This window comes from Podarcis bocagei (assembly GCF_964188305.1).
Source record: "Podarcis bocagei genome assembly, chromosome: 14".
Taxonomy (NCBI): domain Eukaryota; kingdom Metazoa; phylum Chordata; class Lepidosauria; order Squamata; family Lacertidae; genus Podarcis; species Podarcis bocagei.
Window position 1 is genome coordinate 50,279,293 of NC_138139.1, and position 19,047 is coordinate 50,298,339.

At 47.8% G+C, this 19,047-nt stretch overlaps 1 protein-coding gene and 1 long non-coding RNA gene across 3 annotated transcripts in view; one reads left to right on the forward strand and one right to left on the reverse strand.

The window, feature by feature from the left end:
- LOC308573148 overlaps positions 1 to 10,920 on the reverse strand; it is a 38,098-nt gene extending 27,178 nt beyond the window's left edge. The window contains exon 1 of the long non-coding RNA XR_014001964.1: positions 10,850 to 10,920. This is a non-coding gene — a long non-coding RNA (uncharacterized lncRNA). The remainder of the gene's footprint in view (positions 1 to 10,849) is intronic.
- PEMT (phosphatidylethanolamine N-methyltransferase) overlaps positions 1 to 17,107 on the forward strand; it is a 103,872-nt gene extending 86,765 nt beyond the window's left edge. Inside the window, exons 6-8 of one of the 2 annotated variants that reach the window (XR_014001915.1) lie at positions 10,893 to 10,967; positions 14,716 to 14,993; positions 15,044 to 17,107. Coding sequence is in view for 1 of the 2 variants with exons in the window: in XM_081169754.1 (XP_081025880.1) it covers positions 10,893 to 10,967; positions 14,716 to 14,764 (124 nt within the window). In the remaining variant the exon portion in view is untranslated. Of the gene's footprint in view, positions 1 to 10,892; positions 10,968 to 14,715 lie in introns of both variants that reach the window. The other variant, XM_081169754.1, reaches the window with a different exon arrangement.
- Positions 17,108 to 19,047: the final 1,940 nt, after the last annotated feature.

The following is a 19,047-nucleotide window of genomic DNA, read 5'->3' on the forward strand; positions in this document are numbered from 1 at the left end:
CAGAACCTATGAACCATGTGTCTATCTATCGTGGTATTGTCTGCACACTGAACTGGAATCTACTCTCCTACATTTCAATTCCCAACATTACCCAGGTGCTCTACCTGGGAATTGCAGCTCTTGGACCACGAGGGATGTTTTGCACCTGAGCAACGGAGCCACAAGAGCAAAATGTATACCTGAAGGAGTGTCTCCACCCCCATCATTCAGCCCATACACTGAGGTCCAGCGCCGAGGGCCTTCTGGCGGTTCCCTCGCTGTGAGAAGTAAAGCTACAGGGAACCAGGCAGAGGGCCTTCTTGGTAGTGGCGCCTGCTCTGTGGAACGCCCTCTCAGCAGATGTCAAGGCAATAAACAACTATTTTACTTTTAAAAGACAACTGTTTAGGGAAGTTTTTAATGTCTGACACTGTATTGTTTTTAGTATTGGAATTTAGTATTGTATTTAGTATTGGAAAACAATTAGAAGCCGCCCAGAGTGGCTGGGGAAACCCAGCCAGATGGGCGGGGTATAAATAATAAATTATTATTATATTATTATTATATAAAATGCAGGAGTGGTCAACAGTCAAGGATAACAGGAGCTGTGGTCTAGCAACATTTGAAGGGCCCTGGATTCAGCAGCCCTGCTTCATATATTTCATAACTCCTTCCACCCAGTTGCTTATTCTGCCTCTTCTCTGCATCTGTTTTTAGCAAGCCTCTTTCTCTGGTTTTGAAGCATCCCTTTCTACATGTTTAAATCAGGGAGTGTCTACAGAGAGGCCCAGCAATGAATGATTGCATGCACATCTGCGGGTACCACTGAGACCGTAAGTCAACAAGGTGGTGTCGGCGGCAGATCCGGCTCGTATGACGCACTGACTCTCTCGCACACATTTCTGGCGTTTTAATTGGCTGCTAAACGAGCCCTGCGATGAGCTGGCAATGCTAGTAAATGACCCTCCGTGAAATGAAAGCAAAGCTCATGGGGATGGAGATGATGAATTCAGAGAGTAGTGGAAGAAGAGATATCCACAAGGCGGGAAGAGGACCGGTTCCTGAAACCACCTTGAAAGCTTGTTGTTGTTTGGTCATTTAGTCGTGTCCAGCTTCGTGACCCCATGGACCAGAGCACGCCAGGCACTCCTGTCTTCCACTGCCTCCCGCAGTTTGGTCAAACTCATGCTGGTAGCTTTGAGAACACTGTCCCAGCATCTTGTCCTCTGTCGTCCCCTTCTCCTTGTGCCCTCCATCTTTCCCAACATCAGGGTCTTTTCCAGGGAGTCTTCTCTTCTCATGAGGTGGCCAAAGTATTGGAGCCTCAGCTTCAGGATCTGTCCTTCCAGTGAGCACTCAGGGCTGATTTCCTTCAGAATGGATCGGTTTGATCTTCTTGCAGTCCATGGGACTCTCAAGAGTCTCCTCCAGCACCAGAATTCAAAATCATCAATTCTTCAGCAATCAGCCTTCTTTATGGTCCAGCTCTCACTTCCATACATCACTATTGGGAAAACCAGAGCTTTAACTATACGGACCTTTGCCGGCAAGGTGATGTCTCTGCTTTTTAAGATGCTGACTTAAGATGCTGCTGAAAAGCTGGACAAGTGCAAATCCCTCTCAGAAGAAATTGGCAACAAGGAAACCCAAAATTCTGTGATTGGCCTAAATTCTCCTCAGGAGGTTCCAAATGCTTCTCCCCTTTGCTCTGAAGGCCCTGTGTGGGCATCCATATGACTGGCACCATGGCCACATTCACAACGTACATTTAAAGCATTATGGTGCCACTTCTAAGTTTCCCACAAAGAATTCTGGGAGCTGTAATTTGTTAGGGGTGCTGATAGTTGTTAGGCGCTCACAGAGCTAAAATTTTCAGAGTCAGCTGTGAAGTACAGACCCTCCCAAGTGCCCCTATTTTCCAGGGACAGTCCCGGATTTACAGAAGCCATCCCAGTTTCTGATTTGATCCCGGAATGTCCCACTTTTTGTTAGGACGCCCCTATTTTCATCGGTGAAAAGTTGGAGGGCATGGAGTTATTGTGACCCCCGAGCCAAGGAGAGAAGTATCTATGCAACCTTTAGAAGACATCTGAAGGGAGCCCTGAATAAGGAAGCGTTTTTTTTTTTATGTTTCATGTTTTATTGTGTTTTTCTTATGTTTTTCTTGCTGCAAGAAGCCAAGTTACAGGGAACCAGGCAGAGGGCCTTCTCGGTAGTGGCATCCGTCCTGTGAAACGCCCTCCCACCAGATGTCGAAGAGAAAAACAACTATCAGACTTTTAGAAGACATCTGAAGGCAGCCCTGTTTAGGGAAGCTTTTAATGTTTAATAGACTATTGTATTTTAATATTCTGTTGGAAGCCACCCAAATTAATGTAGGAAGCCGCCCAGAGTGGCTGGGGCAGGGGCAGCCCAGTCAGATGTGTGGTGTACAGTATAAATAATAAAATAACAGTAACGACAACAACAGTGGAATAGGAAATCCCTATTTTCATCAGAGAAATGTTGGAGGGTACATATTAAACCACTCTGGGAGTTGTGACTCTGCCCAGTGTCTCTTCAACCTGCATCCTGCAGCAGAGACATTTCTGGGTGGGTTGGCAGGTACAGCCCCCTGTTTTCACAGAAGTCCCACAAGCAACTTACAGCTGTGGCATCAGGCCCAGAGCTGTAACGATCATGGGTGACTTAGAATCATAGAGTTGGAAGAGACCACAAGGGCCATCGAGTCCAACCCCCTGCCAAGCAGGAAACACCATCAGAGCACTCCTGTCATATGGTTGTCAAGCCTCTGCTTAAAGACCTCCAAAGAAGGAGACTCCACCACACTCCTTGGCAGCAAATTCCACTGTCGAACAGCTCTTACTGTCAGGAAGTTCTTCCTAATGTTTAGGTGGAATCTTCTTTCTTGTAGTTTGGATCCATTGCTCCGTGTCCGCTTCTCTGGAGCAGCAGAAAACAACCTTTCTCCCTCCTCTATGTGACATCCTTTTATATATTTGAACATGGCTATCATATCACCCCTTAACCTCCTCTTCTCCAGGCTAAACATGCCCAGCTCCCTTAGCCGTTCCTCATAAGGCATCGTTTCCAGGCCTTTGACCATTTTGGTTGCCATCCTCTGGACACGTTCCAGTTTGTCAGTGTCCTTCTCGAATTGTGGTGCCCAGAACTGGACACAGTACTCCAGGTGAGGTCTGACCAGAGCAGAATACAGTGGCACTATTACTTCCCTTGATCTAGATGCTATACTCCTCTGCTTGCCCTCTGCTTTCCAACACAAGTGGGAATGCTGTGATTCAGTTAGGAACCAGGGCAGGCAACTGTCCGGCCGCTGCTTGTCTCATCGCCGTCGCCATGACGCCCAAACACCAAGGCTGTTTCCTTCCACTCTGTGAGAACATGTTCTGTATGACTTCAATAGAGGGATGGATCCAGTTTCCCAGGCTTTAGCTCAGCATCCTCAGAACAATGTTTCAAACACTCAAGAGGTGTAATCCTTCTCTCTGCAGGATGTTGCAAACAGAACTGATTTGGCAGTTTTATTCCTCCCGCTATTACCTACCTTTGCAAGTAAACAGTCGCAGCATGTAATAGGGGTGGCACTTTTTAAAACAGCCACAGGTTGTTTGCTGTTGTATTATTTATTTATTTATTTACTTGTTTGTTTGTTTATTACCCACCCCTTCACCATAAGGTGAAGCCGTTTGAAACAACTTCCAATCACAAAAATTTAAAGAAGGTGGGTGCAAAACAATATACACCCCAAGTACCAAAAGCCAGGGTAAAGCTTTCGCCAGAAGCTGTGCAGTGAAAGTGCCAGGCACACCTCTGTAGGGAGGGAGTTTCACAGTTTAGGGGCCACCATAGAGAAGGCCCTGTCCCCAAGTCTCTGAGGGTGGAGTAACTACCAAGAGTGCCCCTGTCAATCTCAGCCCGCGGTCTTTCGGATATTTGGGGCATGAGTCATTTATGGCTTTAAACGCTAATGTGAGCCTGGAAATGAACCAGCAATCAGTGCAGTTGTTTTAAAATGGGTTATATGAGATCTAAATGGAACCCCAGCCAGTATTCTACTCTACAGTATTGGCACATTTGCAAAGCTAAGCAGGGTCCGGTATGGTTTCAAATTGGATGGGGAACTGCGTGTAGAGATTCCTGCATTGCAGAGGGTTGGAATAGATAACCCTCTGGGTACCTTCCAACTCTCCAATTTCTGTGATCTTATAAGTTGCTTCTCCACAAACCAACTGAGGCAAGTGAAGAGAAAGAACTAAGAGCAACCAGGAGATAAAAGATAAAGGACCCATTTGAGAAAATATAGAAAGCCTTAATTGATTATACAATTGTAAAAGGATAACGTTTGCTTCCTGCCCTTGATATAATCTAGACTAAATTACCTTTCGACTTATCTTTTTATCTTGAAGCCCTGTAGGGAAGAATTTTATAAATAAAACTCCATAAAGAAAATACAAAGGAGAGAGAAAGTATTAAAATTATCACTATATATAGTACTGAGCTGCCTTAAGCCTGTTATGTCAATAATTCACCCCTTGCAAAGAAAAGGCATCTCTGAGGAAAACAGGATGAAGCAACATTTTGAAAGAGCCAGAAATCCAATGCAATAGAATACTCATTTAAAATTAAATCCTGCTTGTGCTACGCTTCATTTCAAAAGCCTTCCTGAATAAAACATGTTTTCAACCAGGGATGGGCCAAATGCAGCTATCTGGCCCTCGGGACACGCTGTGATTGTGTTTGCACAATGGAATGTGCCCTTACAGTCTGATAATGCCTCTTATTTCCTAGAGGGAGGAAGTTCCACAGTACAGGTGCCACAACTATGAAGGCTCTGCTTCATGTGCTTACGGATGTAACTTCAGCGAAGGAGGGCCCATTCCCCATCCTCCACAGGAAATGTGGAGCTCCAGAAAGATCTTGGTCTGCCAGTTACCTTAACTGTGCAAGGTGGCCTCTGTGGGAAAATAACTGGACCTTGTGAAAGGCAACTTCCTATGATCAGTGGACTGGGAGACCCCCTTATCCCTGCATCCACTGGATCTGAAAGCTGAAGGAGGATGAGGAATTGTTTTCAAGAAGAGGTCTGAATCAGGCTGCCTCCCACCCACACAGCTCAACCTCCCCTAATGCAGAAGGCGAAAGGAACAGTCTGAGGCCTTTCAGTACCAACACTGACCCTAATGACCCCAAGCCAGGGTGACCCCCCCTTTCCATTTCCTAAAACTCCACTTCAGAAGTGAGACTCTGGTGGTCATGAAGTCCCTGCTTGCTGTTAAAGCCACGTTGAGCTTTGGGCTGTTACCAGAACAACGCCTGTCTTCAACAGGAGCTGTCCAAAGTCCTGTAAGGCCTGTACCAACCTCCTGAAGCATCCAGCCGCCTCTTGTTTCCTGTGTCGCCCAGCCTGGCTGAAATAGGGCAGCATTAAAGCAGAAGGGAGGGAAGTGGGTGGCGCTGTGGGTTAAACCACAGAGCCTAGGGCTTGCCGATCAGAAGGTTGGCGGTTTGAATCCCCGTGACGGGGTGAGCTCCCGTTGCTCGGTCCCTGCTCCTGCCAACCTAGCAGTTCGAAAGCACGTCCAAGTGCAAGTAGATAAATAGGTGCCGCTCCAGCGGGAAGGTAAACAGCGTTTCTATGCGTTGCTCTGGTTCACCAGAAGCGGCTTAGTCATGCTGGCCACATGACCTGGAAGCTGTATGCCAGCTCCCTCGGCCAATAAAGCGAGATGAGCGGCACAACCCCAGAGTCAGCCACGACTGGACCTAATGGTCAGGGGTCCCTTTACCTTTAAAGCAGAAAGGGGGACCTGTTGGAGAACTGAGTCTTCACCCCCTTCCCACTGGCCCACCTTAGCCCTCCCAGGAAGCGGAGAGTGAGTCCCTTTGTGCTCATTTCCCTGTTTGCAGCGAATACTTTCCCTTGAAGAAGAAAAAACTGTGTTTACTGAGGAGGCCTGGAAATGAGATTGCAAAAAGGGGAGAGAAACATGATCAAAGACTGATCACTCGTATTTATGATGGTTCTCTCTGAAAATAGTTGCTTCTTGAATAGCCGGAAAAGTCAATCCAGCTTTTCTTCCACTCGGCCCCTTGACGCCACATTGATTGTTTTCTTCCTGCACGCCAGCTAACAAGGTCAGCCGCTGGTTTGGGCCCCTGAAGCAAATAAATGTTTTGAAGTAAGAACCCAACAGGCTCTCGTCTCACTGCCTGCCCGGAGCGTCACTCAGTGGCTCAGAGATGGGATGTAATGACTTTTGCTCAATACAAGGAGCAGGTCAGGTTGATTACTGACTGGTCATGTCAGTTGTTGACTGCTGCAAGGAAGCCAGAAACTTCTCGATCTGCCGCATGAGTTGAGTCTGTGTGTCCGCGAAATGCCACCTCCTTTTCTCGAGGTCCCCTTTGCAGCCCCAAGAAAGCAGGTGGCGGCATTTTGGTTTATTTCAGAGGGAGGAATGGAATTTAGAGGGTGGTGGGTTCAAAGTTCGCTGGAATCTTTTGGGCTCCTTGGAGTTGCTAGTCGCTGTTTTGCTGCCATCAGACTGCTGTTCTGGAACAATGCCATGCCAAAATCCTGCTGGGGCATTCTCAGACTAGAGTCAGGGGAGATGTAGATGAGTTTAGCTTCCTCTGCCCTCAAGATTCACTTCTTGACCCCCAAATCTGGATGTATTTTCACCTCCTTTTTTGCATATGAGCCTGTCCCCAACGCAGGTGGTGCTGTGGGTTAAACCACAGAGCCTAGGACTTAATGATCAGAAGGTCAGTGGTTCGAATCCCCGCGACGGGGTGAACTCCTGTTGCTCAGTCCCTTCTCCTGCCCACCTAGCAGTTCAAAAGCACCTCAAAGTTGAAGTAGATAAATAGGTACCGCTGCGGCGTGAAGGTAAACGGCATTTCCATGCGCTGCTCTGGTTCGCCAGAAGCGGCTTAGTCATGCTGGCCACTTGACCCGGAAGCTGTACGCTGGCTCCCTTGGCCAGTAAAGCGAGATGAGCGCCACAACCCTACAGTCAGCCACGACTGGACCTAACGGTCAGGGGTCCCTTTACCTTTACCTGTCCCCAAATTTGGGTCAAACTCAGCCCAAAGATTTGGTCCAACACTAGCAGTGCTTTTCTTCTTGGTCCACATAGAACATAGGTAGCAACCAGACCATTGACCCACCTAGCTGAGAATGGGCTGCACCAGCAGCAATCTAAGGGGGTTTCTCTCCCAGCCCTCCCTGGAGATGGCAGGGAATGAACCAGAGACCTTCTGCATGCAAAGCAGTTGTTCTGCCGTTGAGCTACAGCCCTTGCAGTTGTCAGATGGCAGCTGCTCCCAGAAAGCTCCAAACCTTGAGGTCCACCTGACCTGGTTTAACAGACCAGCAGAGACCAGATATTGTATGGGGTTGATTGGCTGCTGCCTGGTGTGACACTAACCCCTGGAGCACTTCAGCAACTCCTTTTATGTTGACTTCGTTGTTTTTTAAAAGCGGCAAGTGGAAGTTCAAATAAATATACATGATCCACCAGATTTTAATCCCAATTGTTTAGTGCAGTGGTACCTCAGATTAAATACTTAATTCGTCTCCGGAGGTGCGTTCTTAACCTGAAACTGTTCTTAACCTGAAGCACCACATTAGCTAATGGGGCCTCCCGCTGCTGCCGCACGATTTCTGTTCTCATCCTGAAGCAAAGTTCTTAACCCGAAGCACTATTTCTGGGTTAGTGGAGTCTGCAACCTGAAGCGTATGTAACCTGAGGTACCACTGTACACACGAGCTCAGTTTGCATTACTTGAGTTACCCATGTATGGTTGCTGTCGAAACATGATCAAATAGTTCTTTATTCTAGTTAGGGCAATGGTTTGCTGTGTTCTTCCTTCTACAATGGTGCCTGCCGTCACAGATATACGCACCGTCTGTTTTTAAAAAATGTTTCCCTTACATTTAACCTACTTCTGGGATGCAGCTTCCTTGCGTCGTGGTCTCGTATGATACGAGTTTCTTCTCTTCGGTATATCAAATCAAAACTCATGTGGGCCAATTGTTTACCTGGCAGTTTCCACATCTGTGACTTAACCTTATCATCAGACTCCAGCATCTAAATTTCCTTCCCTTTCCCACATTGTTAGTGCGTCTCGCTCGCCTGCCATCCTCCTCGCAGCAGCAAAATTGCCAGTCACCAAGCGCTACCTAGATACTGTTTTTTGGTCATTCTCATTCATTTGTCCTCTCCGCTGTGACCCATTTCTGAAGTGGCTAACTCAGCTCGATCTGAGGAGAGGAACTTGATCAGGGCTTTCATCAGAACAAAACAATCCTCTAAGTGGGCTTAGACACAAGCTCTGTCCTCTGCAGGCCCTGGGTTGATCAAAGGAAGACACACGTCACGTCGAGACGAATCCGTCGCCGGCCAATGAGGAAACGCTTTCTCCAAAACCCTGGCAGAGAAGCGACCAGCTTTCCTAGGATGCTAACTTAACATCAAGTCAGGCTACGTGCTCATTGAGCTAGGGGTTTTTAGCTCTTTTTGGAACTGGATTTCTGGAGTTAGTGCTGTGGGTGACGCCGCCCCAGTCACTTCTCTGCTCCCCCTGCCCCCCCCCCCAGCAGAAAAAGGTCAGATTCACACTGTATATTTAAAGCTCTGCAATCCCACTTCTTCTTCTTCGAAATAATTTTTATTTGATTTTACAAATGCAAAGTAATACAAAATAGATATCCCTATTTAGAGATTTCTCTAAATCTCAAGATTTCCCACCATCCCCTACACAGGTCCTATTCCCCATCTTTTCAACGGCATAGTATTTCATAATCCATATTAAAAATCTCCCCGTCTCATCCATGTTATTTGCTACATTACAAGTGTTATTTAAAAATCCTGCTAATGTTTTCATCTGCTTACAGTTGTCTCTTAAATAAATCCCCCCGTTATTTATTAAAGTTTTTGTCTTCTTGGTTCCTGAGCTTCCCGGTCAGTTTTGCAATCTCAGCGTATTCCAGGCATAGGCAAACTCAGCCCTCCAGATGTTTTGGGGCTACAACTCCCATCATCCCTGGCCACTGGTCCTGTTAGCTGGGGATGATGGGAGTTGTAGTCCCAACACATCTGGAGGGGCGAGTTTGCCTATGCCTGGCGTATTCCAACAGCCTGACTTGCCATTTCTCTCTGATTATTGCGATACCACTTTAAACTAGTTAAGAAAGGTAAAAGGTGTGGGCTGCAGAAGGTTAGAAGGCTCAGAAGCTGAAGAGGTCACAGGGCTTAGTGAGCGTGGGGAGTCTGTGGCAGAGAGAAGTTCAGAATCAGAGGAAGAAGCTGAAGCAGGAGAGGAGGGAGGCCAAGAGGCAGAGATGAGTCAGGCTGGGGAAGAGTCCTGGGTGTCTCCCTGTACTACTGCGACAAACTTCCCTCTCCAACTTGTCTCCCAGAACCAGAAGAGGCATGAAGAGGGCAGAGGATAGATTGGCGATGTGCAGACACAGTCTCTGATTGGTAAAATCCCCTAGAGAGGAGGGGACTTAGATGACTACGGGGAGACGGCTATGGGGAGGCCTCAGCCCAGTATACCTGAAAGTGTGTCTCCACCTCCATTGTTCAGCCCATACACTGAGGTCCAGCACCGAGGGCCTTCTGGCGGTTCCCTCACTGCAAGAAGCCAAGTTACAGGGAACCAGGCAGAGGGCCTTCTCGGTAGTGGCGCCCGCCCTGTGGAACGCCCTCCCATCAGCTGTCAAGGAAATAAGCAACTATCTGACTTTTAGAAGACATTTGAAGGCAGCCCTGTTTAGGGAAGTTTTTGATGTCTGATGTTTTGCTGTATTTTTAATATTTTGTTGGAAGCCGCCCAGAATAGCTAGGGAAACCCAGCCAGATGGGCAGGGTATAAATATATTATATTATATTTATTTATTTATTTATTTCCGCTTCAGCAACTGATCTGTGAGGCAAGACCTACTGGGGATGAACTGCTATGCTTATTAGGGCTGATACTCAACCCAGTCTGAGGGGGCCGTGTTTCTGCTAATAAAGAGTTAACTCCAACTTGCACAGTGTGATTTACTGCCAGCTCACTCCTGAAGGAGAACCACAAATGAACGGCACCCTAATTCCACCCCCATGTGCCCTAGGGTGGGTTACAACATGATAAAGGTTACAAAGTTAAAATAAATGCAAAGCATTCAGAATCAGAAGAATAGGGTGGATCGTGAAATACACTTTAATTATTACATGTCATTTTAATGATTTTTGGTACTATTTTTATGCTGTTGTATTGGGCGTATAATTACACACCTCTTTATTATATTCTAAGAGTTGGTGGTATTTACGTAAATACTTTTATAAATAAATATAGGGGCACATCCAGCGTAGTCTTCCTTTCGGATCTAGACAGCAAATGCACGTCGGCACTTTTGAGTCGCCCATTTACCTCCTTCTTCCTAACCTCCTTGGCCTACATTTCTGAGCTGGGGGTCAGGGAGTCGTTCCTCATCCGATTCTGCTGACTCCTTTCCGTGGGCTTATATAACCACCTTAAGCAGCCTGCCTAATCTCAGGAGTTAGCCTCATCATTCCATCTCCAGAAAGCAAAATCACATTGTTTAACTTAGCAAGAGAGAGGGGACCCAATTAGGTCAAGAGGCAGTTTTCGCCAAGGAGAGATTGGCCGGTTTTTTTGCCAACAGCCTTATTAGGCGGACAGAGTGGGGAGGTGGGGAGAGTTTGCCACCCGATGGCAAATTTGAAACTTTGGGCACCCTCCTTCGGAGGGCCAGCGCAACAGCTTCCCGGCCCCCTGACTCAACTGCGTCTTACATAAGGCCGTTCTAGAATATTGGCAGTAAGAAACCACTTACCCGTTTCTCACTTCTTTGTCTCCTTCCGCTTTTTCAAACTCAGGCATGCGAGCCCAGCTGGTCTCATCCTGACGGCAGAGGTGGCGCTGTGCTACACAATTGCTTTGCGGTACGAAGGGTGAGTCTCTTTGGTGCTTGCGGAACAGAATAACCAGAAGCAATTTCGTTTCAGAGAATTGTGTAGAGGAAAGAGACACTCTCCCCTCGCCCTCCCCCAGTTAACTTACTCGTGTGTGTGTTTTCTGCCCTTTGCAATATGAAACCGCTTTGCACTGAGTCAGACTAAGGATCCCACAAGCGTGAAATGTATTGACTGATTTGCTTACAGCATCCATTCCCTAACTTTTCCTCCAAGGAGATTGAGGGAGCTTACGTAGCTCTCCCCCCCCCCAACAACCCAGTGAGAGGCTGAGAGGCAGTGACTGGCGCAAGGTGGTGGCCAAGCTGGAATCTGAACCTAGTCTGACGCTCCTAAACCAGTGTTTCTCAAGCTTGGGTCTCCTCCAGCTGCTGTTGGACTACAATTCCCATCATCCCTGATCACTAGCTAGGGATGATTGGGGTTGCAGTCCAACAACAGCTGAAGACCCAAGTTGGAGAAACACTGCTCTAACCACTACACTACACTGACTCTGCTCCCAACTCACCATGGAGTCTGTAGGCCACAGCAGTTCTCAATCTGTGGGTCCCCAGGTGTTGTTGGACTACAACCCCCATCATCCCTGTCCACTGGTCATGCTGGCTAGGAATGATGGGATTTGTAGTCCGACAACATCTGGGGACCCACAGGTTGAGAAACACTAGGCTAGGGCTTAAGGCGACCGCTCCCAGTCACCAGTCTACCTGCCGCATTCTGCCAGATAGTCAGGCATGGGAGACCTGTGACCTGACGTTAGACTAGAATTCCTTCTGAATCCCAGTTGCTGGAAGCTACAAGAGGGGAGGGACGCGGGTGGCGCTGTGGGTTAAACCACAGAGCCTAGGACGTGCTGATCAGAAGGTCGGCGGTTTGAATCCCCGCGACGGGGTGAGCTCCCGTTGCTCGGTCCCTGCTCCTGCCAACCTAGCAGTTCGAAAGCACGTCAAAGTGCAAGTAGATAAATAGGTACCACTCCAGCGGGAAGGTAAACGGCGTTTCCAGGCACTGCTCTGGTTTGCCAGAAGCGGCTTCGTCATGGTGGCCACATGACCCGGAAGCTGGACGCCAGCTCCCTCAGCCAATAAAGCGAGATGAGCGCCGCAACCCCAGAGTCGTCCGCAACTGGACCTAACGGTCAGGAGTCCCTTTACCTTTACAAGAGGGGAGAGTGCTGTTGTGCTCAAGTCCTGCATGCGAATTTCGCACAGGCTTCCGGTTGGCCACTGTGAGATCAGGATGCTGAAATGGACAGGCCATTGGCCTGATCCAGCAGGCTTTTCTTACAGCTTTTGCTCTGAACCAGCAAAGAACTTTCGGCCAATACCCGACCCGATTAAACGGCTGGCCTCCCAAACCGGCAAGAAACATTTTGTACTCCTCCAGTTGCCATGCATGACTTTCCCTCTCTCAAACCCACACACTCGTTGAAAAAGCGTCTCCTGCTGCATTAATTATACGCTGGCAGCTCCCGATATTTCCAGTTTGTTCATTCAAATGTGATCTGCAAAAGGAAGGGGGAGGTCTAACTCTGCTTCCTCTCGGGCTGACGGAGAAACCCCTAGGTGGTGACTAGAAGGGGAGTTTAATTACCTGCTAGCAAAATGCCTTTTATTTAGGCATGAGAAGGAGACAACATCCCATAACCCTGGTCTGGGGGAAGAGGAGATGTGTAGCACCCATGGTACCCTCTCCCACAACGTTCCTGCCAACCACATTCAATTTACCACGAAACTGTGGACTGTGGAACTCACTGCCACAGGAGCCAGCGACGGCCACCAATTCGGATGGCTTTGAAAGAGGACAATTTCACGAAAGCAACCAGTTGCTTCCTGGCCATAACGGCTGTGCCGTGCCACCACAGTTGGAGGCAGTTAATGCTTCTGAATACCAGTCGCTGGGAGCTGCAGGAGGGGAGAACACCCTTGTGTTCAAATCCTGCTTTCTGGTTTCCTGTGATGGGCATCCGGTTAGCCACCATAAGAACAGGACGCTGGGCTACGTAGGCCATTGGCTTGATCCAGCAGGAACTCCTCGTATGTTCTTATTTAAGTTTAGAAACAGAAAGCCGCCTTGTACCAAGTCCGTCCATTGTGCCTAATAATAATAATAATAATAATAATAATAATAATAATAATAATAATAATTTATTTATATCCCGCCCTGCCCAGCCGAAGCCGGGCTCAGAGCGGCTAACAACAGTAAAATGATACAACATTCTAAAATCATTTCATTATAAAATTAATTCAACTCAAATTGATGGCAACTGTGATGAATATAGGGGTTGCTCGTGCGTAAGTTGCCGCCACTCCTGGCTAAGTTGGCTTGTTAAACCTTTTCTGTCTGGACAGCCCTTCACTTCGTGGCTGCCTCAGTCACTAGCAGAATCCATCAGTGGGCGTTTCTTAAACCTTTTCCAGCATAAAAGCTGTTTGACGCCAAGTCTGCTCCTACTCTCCCTGCGCGGAAGTCTTCTGCGCAGGGAGGGTGTGGGTAGCGGAGGACCCGTGCTCTCCCCGCTGGTGTCCAGCGAAGAGTCCTCGAGCCCTCTCGCCGATTCCCCCATCTGCCCCCCTTTATCCCTGGTGTTGCGCTGATTTCCTTCCCCCTCTGATGAGCTACCTCTCTCCCTGCTGGGTCCCTCTCCAGCATCACTTGAGAGCCTTCCCTCCGCCTCTGGCTCCGATGTCAGTTCCCTGACAGCAACCATTAGGCTAAAGTTCTGTGAAGATTGCCAAAGAAAGGAGTCAGGCTGTGCCCTGACCAAAGGCCTGGTAGAACAGCTCTGTCTTGCAGGCCCTGCAGGAAGATGTCAAGTCCCGCAGGGCCCTAGTCTCTTGTGACAGAGCGTTCAACCAGATCGGGGCCACAGCTGAAAAAGCCCTGGCTCTGGTTGAGGCCAGCCTAACCTCCCTGTGGCCCAGGACCTCCAATATGTTTTTGTTTGAAGACCGTAAGGTCCTCCGCGGGACATACCAGGAGAGGCGGTCCCTCCCAATGTTGTCTGCACAGACTGGCAGCAGCAGCTCTCCAGAGACCCAGGTCTTGCTCTGCCCTACCTGGAGATCCCTGGGCCTGAACCTGACACCTTATTTGTGCAAAGGATGTGCTCTACTATTGAACCGCAACCCATCCACAGGAAGTTATAGGAGCCACTAACATCAGATCCACTCCTATACACTCAGCTCTAGCCTGGCTTCCATCTGTTGGTCATGCTAAGCTGTGACACACAGAACTGACTTGCTTAGCAATAGCCAGAGACCAGGCTTTTTGGGGAAAGGGGCAAAGGTTGGGGGCAGAGGGCATGCCAGGGACTTGCCCGTTCTGCCACCCCAGCCTTTTAACGCCATATTCGGCCTGCGTGTATAGGCAAGGCTTTATGGTTCTGTTTTGGCAGTAGGGGCACATACACACGGCTTCCCCTGGGAACTGCAGTTTACTTCTTACGAAGCTACAACTCCCAGCACCCTCCCCCCTGGTTTTCATCTGCAATCTTAACAGAAAAAGGAGGGGGGGAATACAAACTAAATACAATTAATAACAATAGTTCCCAGCACCCCTAAACTACAGTTCCGATGATTCTTTGGGGGAAGCCATGTGCGCTTTAAATGTGTGGGTTTGGCGCAGGAAGAGACGGGGGCAATGGGGGTTGTCTCATGTTAATCAGCTCCTTCTTCTTCTTCTTGTCTCCCTGTCAAACTTGTATGCCGCTCCCGATTCCCTCTGCCAGACCTTTCACAGAAGAAATCTATCGCCAGAAAGCAGCCAAGAGCAAATAGGCCACCGAACCCTGAGAAGAATGGCTCGGTTTGGAAGCTGGAAACTGGCCTGCCGCCGCCACTAGCTAATGGGTGCAGGATAATTTGACGGGGTGTGAAAAGTATAGCCTGACTTCTAATCATGCTTTCCACGGACACTTCAGAAGCCTCCTTTCGAGATGGAGTTGGGAGGGAGTGGTTGTGGAAGGACCCCCCCCCAATCCTTCACAAAGCCTCTCCCCAGCCCCAGGCGGGGAGGGGGCTTTTGACGAAGACCCCTGCCCCACCCCTGCCTTTCAGCAGCTTCCATTAAGTGTGCCAAGTCTGAATGCGTTGATTATATACCGGAGAACGTCGAGAAAAGTGGAACAGGCAGGAGGCCTGATTATTTTATGTAACCACACATCCCAAAAAGATGATTAATGTACATTCCTCTTTGAGGGGGGGGGGAGGGGAGAAAAGCCATAATTGCACAGGCCCATTGAATGCACACAAGAGCTTTGCCCCTGCTGGCTTATAGGAGATGGCGTTAACCTTTTGGAAAGGGAAGCGGGATTTGGAGCTCGTTCCCGGCGCGGGAACGCCCAGCGCCACAATTTCTCATGCCGTCTTTTCATGTCCACGGAAACGTTTTGGGGTCATTTTTCTGCTCTACCCCTCTTCTCGCGGAGCTTTTCAGCCAGAGCATCACACTCGGAAGCTCGGCAGGTGTTTTTTCGTGGGGCGCCCCAGAGCTCGCAGCCGAACCGCACAATCAGAACGGTTATATGGTGTGCCTTTTGCTGGGCTGAACCATACCACACTGCAGCTGGAGAACTTGACATGTTTTGAGCGAGGAGAGCCAAGCCCCTCTCCCCACAGAAAACAAACATCTCAGCTAAACATTCTTCCTGATAAGCTAGAATTCTGTGCAGGGAGGTTCTTGCTGTTGTAGTTGTTTTTAAATGTGACAAATTTTAAAGAAGCATTTTCTCCCTTCCTGCAGTCTGAAATGGTACTTCCTGCCCAAGCGGCATCACATGACCCTGCTGCACGAGTATTTCAGTTCTCTACCTGGCTGTTTTGGTGGTGCACATTTGCACATGACTTAATTAGGACGTGTTGCGCACTCAACTTCTCAGCCTGTGAGGCCTTTTGATTCTTGCAGCAGACTCCTTGGCCTCTCTTTCTGCCCTCGATGTCATTGGCTGACCTGCTCTGACATCACGCAGTTAGAATTTAGGCTCCGAAATACGCGAGCAGCTTTTCCGAGATTAAGCCTCAGAAGTATTATCTTTGGGCTCTTACGCGTCTCACTCCAGCCACATCCAGATCAAATCCCTCTGGGGATGTCAAAGGGGCAGTGGGAGCCACAATATGCCGATTTCCACAATTCAAGTAACATGACATAAGCCTCACAAATCTTCTCTGAGCACTTGCCCAGAATACAAAGCCGATTGCCCCTTTGGTTTGGGAAAAGGTGAAATGTATTTGATGACATTGACCGCAGCTGAGGTCACATTGATGACGGCATGCTTAAACTGGTTTCCCTAGCAGGGCTTTCCTGCAGAGGTGTGTCCCTCCTCTGCCTGTCAAACACCACTGCCCATATTTTCAGGCCAGGCCGAAAAGATGATAGAGACTGAAAAGCCTTTTGGAGATCAAAGGATGGAAAAGCTAATCAGGTGCCCTTAGCAATATGAGGAATCTGGTGCCTTTTCTGCTGTGTGTACAGTTGGTGCTATAAATTCCTTCCCCTTCTTTTCTCTCCTTACCGGTGTTCATTTATGGCTCTACCACTTTCCATCAGCCTGCCGTGAAAATATGTCATCCCACTGCTCTCCCATTGTTTCCAAGATCTCCCAGACAATCCCCAGTATCGGCTTCTGGGGCTTAGCCAAATTCCTTCCACTGCTGCCCTAACCTTCTGTGCCCCATACATTTTACCTTTCTGAACCAGCTCCAGTCACCCCAACTATACTCACAAAATACCAAAAGGAGACAGGAGCTCAGGAGGCTCCCTTATACAGAGTCAGGCCAGTGGGCCATTTTGCTCAGTACTGTTTGCGCTGACTGGCAGCAGCTGTCCAGGGTTGCAGGAAAGAGTCTGTTCCAACACTACCTGGAGTTTCCAGGAATTGACCTTCTGTAAGATGCTGTATGCACGGCGCAACAGACCTCTCTCTCGCTGCGCCATGCCTCTGTTTCCCTTTCCCTCGGGTAAAATCCCCAATGGAGAATGGGTTTTCCTTTTGGGAAAACAGGTTTCAAACAAACTTTATTATAACAGGTGTAAACAAGGAGTTTTGATTCTTCTTCTTCTTCTTCCACAGACATATAACAAACAATGCTGTTGCTTTTTATTAAAACGTATACCTGTCTTAAGTTATAGTTTGTATGCTGTTCAGGCTTAAGGTTACTCTCTTTTACACATCTTCCATAGATCAGACTTCTGATCAGGAACTGTTGCTAGTTAACTGTTTGCTGGCAAGGGGGGGAAATCACTCAGCAACTCAACCTGCTCAGTAAACAAACTTTTCCGTCACACTGTACCAGTGAGCTCTGGCCCTTCTTCGTGCTATATAAAGCAAGCTATAGCATGGAAGACCATGTCTTTTTTTAAAAAAAGATATTTATTAAGTTTTCAAAGGAAAAAAGTTACATAAGTAAAAAAATTAGACAAAAAGACAACAATAAAAAAATTAAAAAATACAAAATACAAAAAAGATAAAAAACATTTAAAAAAGAAGAAAAAACACATCAATTTTTACATATCATATATTCATATCCTTGCATCCCTGACCTCCTCACACCTCCCTTTTTTGTATTCCAGTTCAGTTAGTTAATTCAGCAGTTTCTTTCCCTCTTTATTTTTGTCTTAATCCTTTAACATAATATAATATAACTTTGAGTTCTCACCTATTATTAATCCATTTTTCATACACCTTTAAAACATTGCTGCTTAAACCACTTAACTTCATCCTGACATCATTCTAACATTCATCAATTTTGCAATATTTCTGTAAATAGTCTTTAAATTTCTTCCAATCTTCTTCCACTGACTCTTCTCCCTGGTCTCGGATTCTGCCAGTCATTTCCGCCATGCATGGAAGCCCATGTCAAATTTGGGCTTTATATCTTGGTAGCGTTACCCTGTTTCCCCCCGCTTTGTCCACAGCAGTTGGACCTCAAGGTGCTGAGCGCTATATACCCCCGTTTGAAAAAATAAAATACAGACGTCCAGGGTTTTCTGTGTGTGTTCCTTGTTCTGCCAGACACATTGTATGCTACGTTCCCTATTGCTTTTCGATCAGCCTTGTTCACGACTTCTTTCAAAGGACAGTATATTTAGATATCCCCCCCCCCCCACAGCCTCTCAACTTGCTTCATGTTGGCGAGGGGGCACAATGAGGAGATTTCACCCCTCCCATACCCAAGAATCTCCTGATCATCTCCTGATGGTCTCTGCTGACTCTCCACAGAGAAGAGGAGGCGTGTCCTGCCTATCTACTTATTCTGCCCAGCAACATATCTGTGTGTGAGAGAGAGAGTCAGTCAGTCAGTGTATCGGAGAGAGTGAGAGTGTTAGAGATCTTAGAGATAAGATTGCTGCTAAGTGCAGCTGCAGACTCTCAGTGTAGCATTGATTTGTGCTTAGAATATTCAGCTCTGTATATAGCTTTGTATCATAGTTGTAGTTACAGAATAAAAGGAAGATATTCTACAGAGCTGCTCTCCGAGTGGTTTATACTCTGCAAGACTCTGCAAAACTCTGCTGCGCAACGACTGCATTATTGAGACAGTGAATCCGGTGCTCTCAGCTCTAAGCTGTGAGTCCACAGCACTGTGACCTGTTCCTGTGAGAAAGGAGGTCTCTGGCGGTGCTACCCAGCTCGCCTAGCCCAGTCGGGGTTGAGGTGCATGAGTCCAGTCGGCGCACTGGCTCTAGGGCGATGCTGACACACAAGTCCCCCTAACAACTGAGAAGGCAAAGATGCATTGCATTATTCAGACAACGTATGTCAGGTTTCACCGGTCTGGCTTATAGTTAATGGGTCTAAATTAGCTCTCGCTTGTCGAAGGGCAAATTGGGGGCTTTTTTCCAGAAGGCGGCAGCTGCCTCCATTCACTCCAGTTGTCCTTATTTGCTAGGTCCTGCCCCTCCCTGGTAAAATCACTGTCATGGTATGGTTCTGCGTTTTGTGTGAGCTGTTGGTGTTTTCAGCCCTCAGAGTTCAGCCCCTAGTCTGATACCTTTAGAAAGATCTGAGTGAATAATTCTTCAGGTCCTCAACAATATATCTGTCTGTCTCCTGCTCTGACAT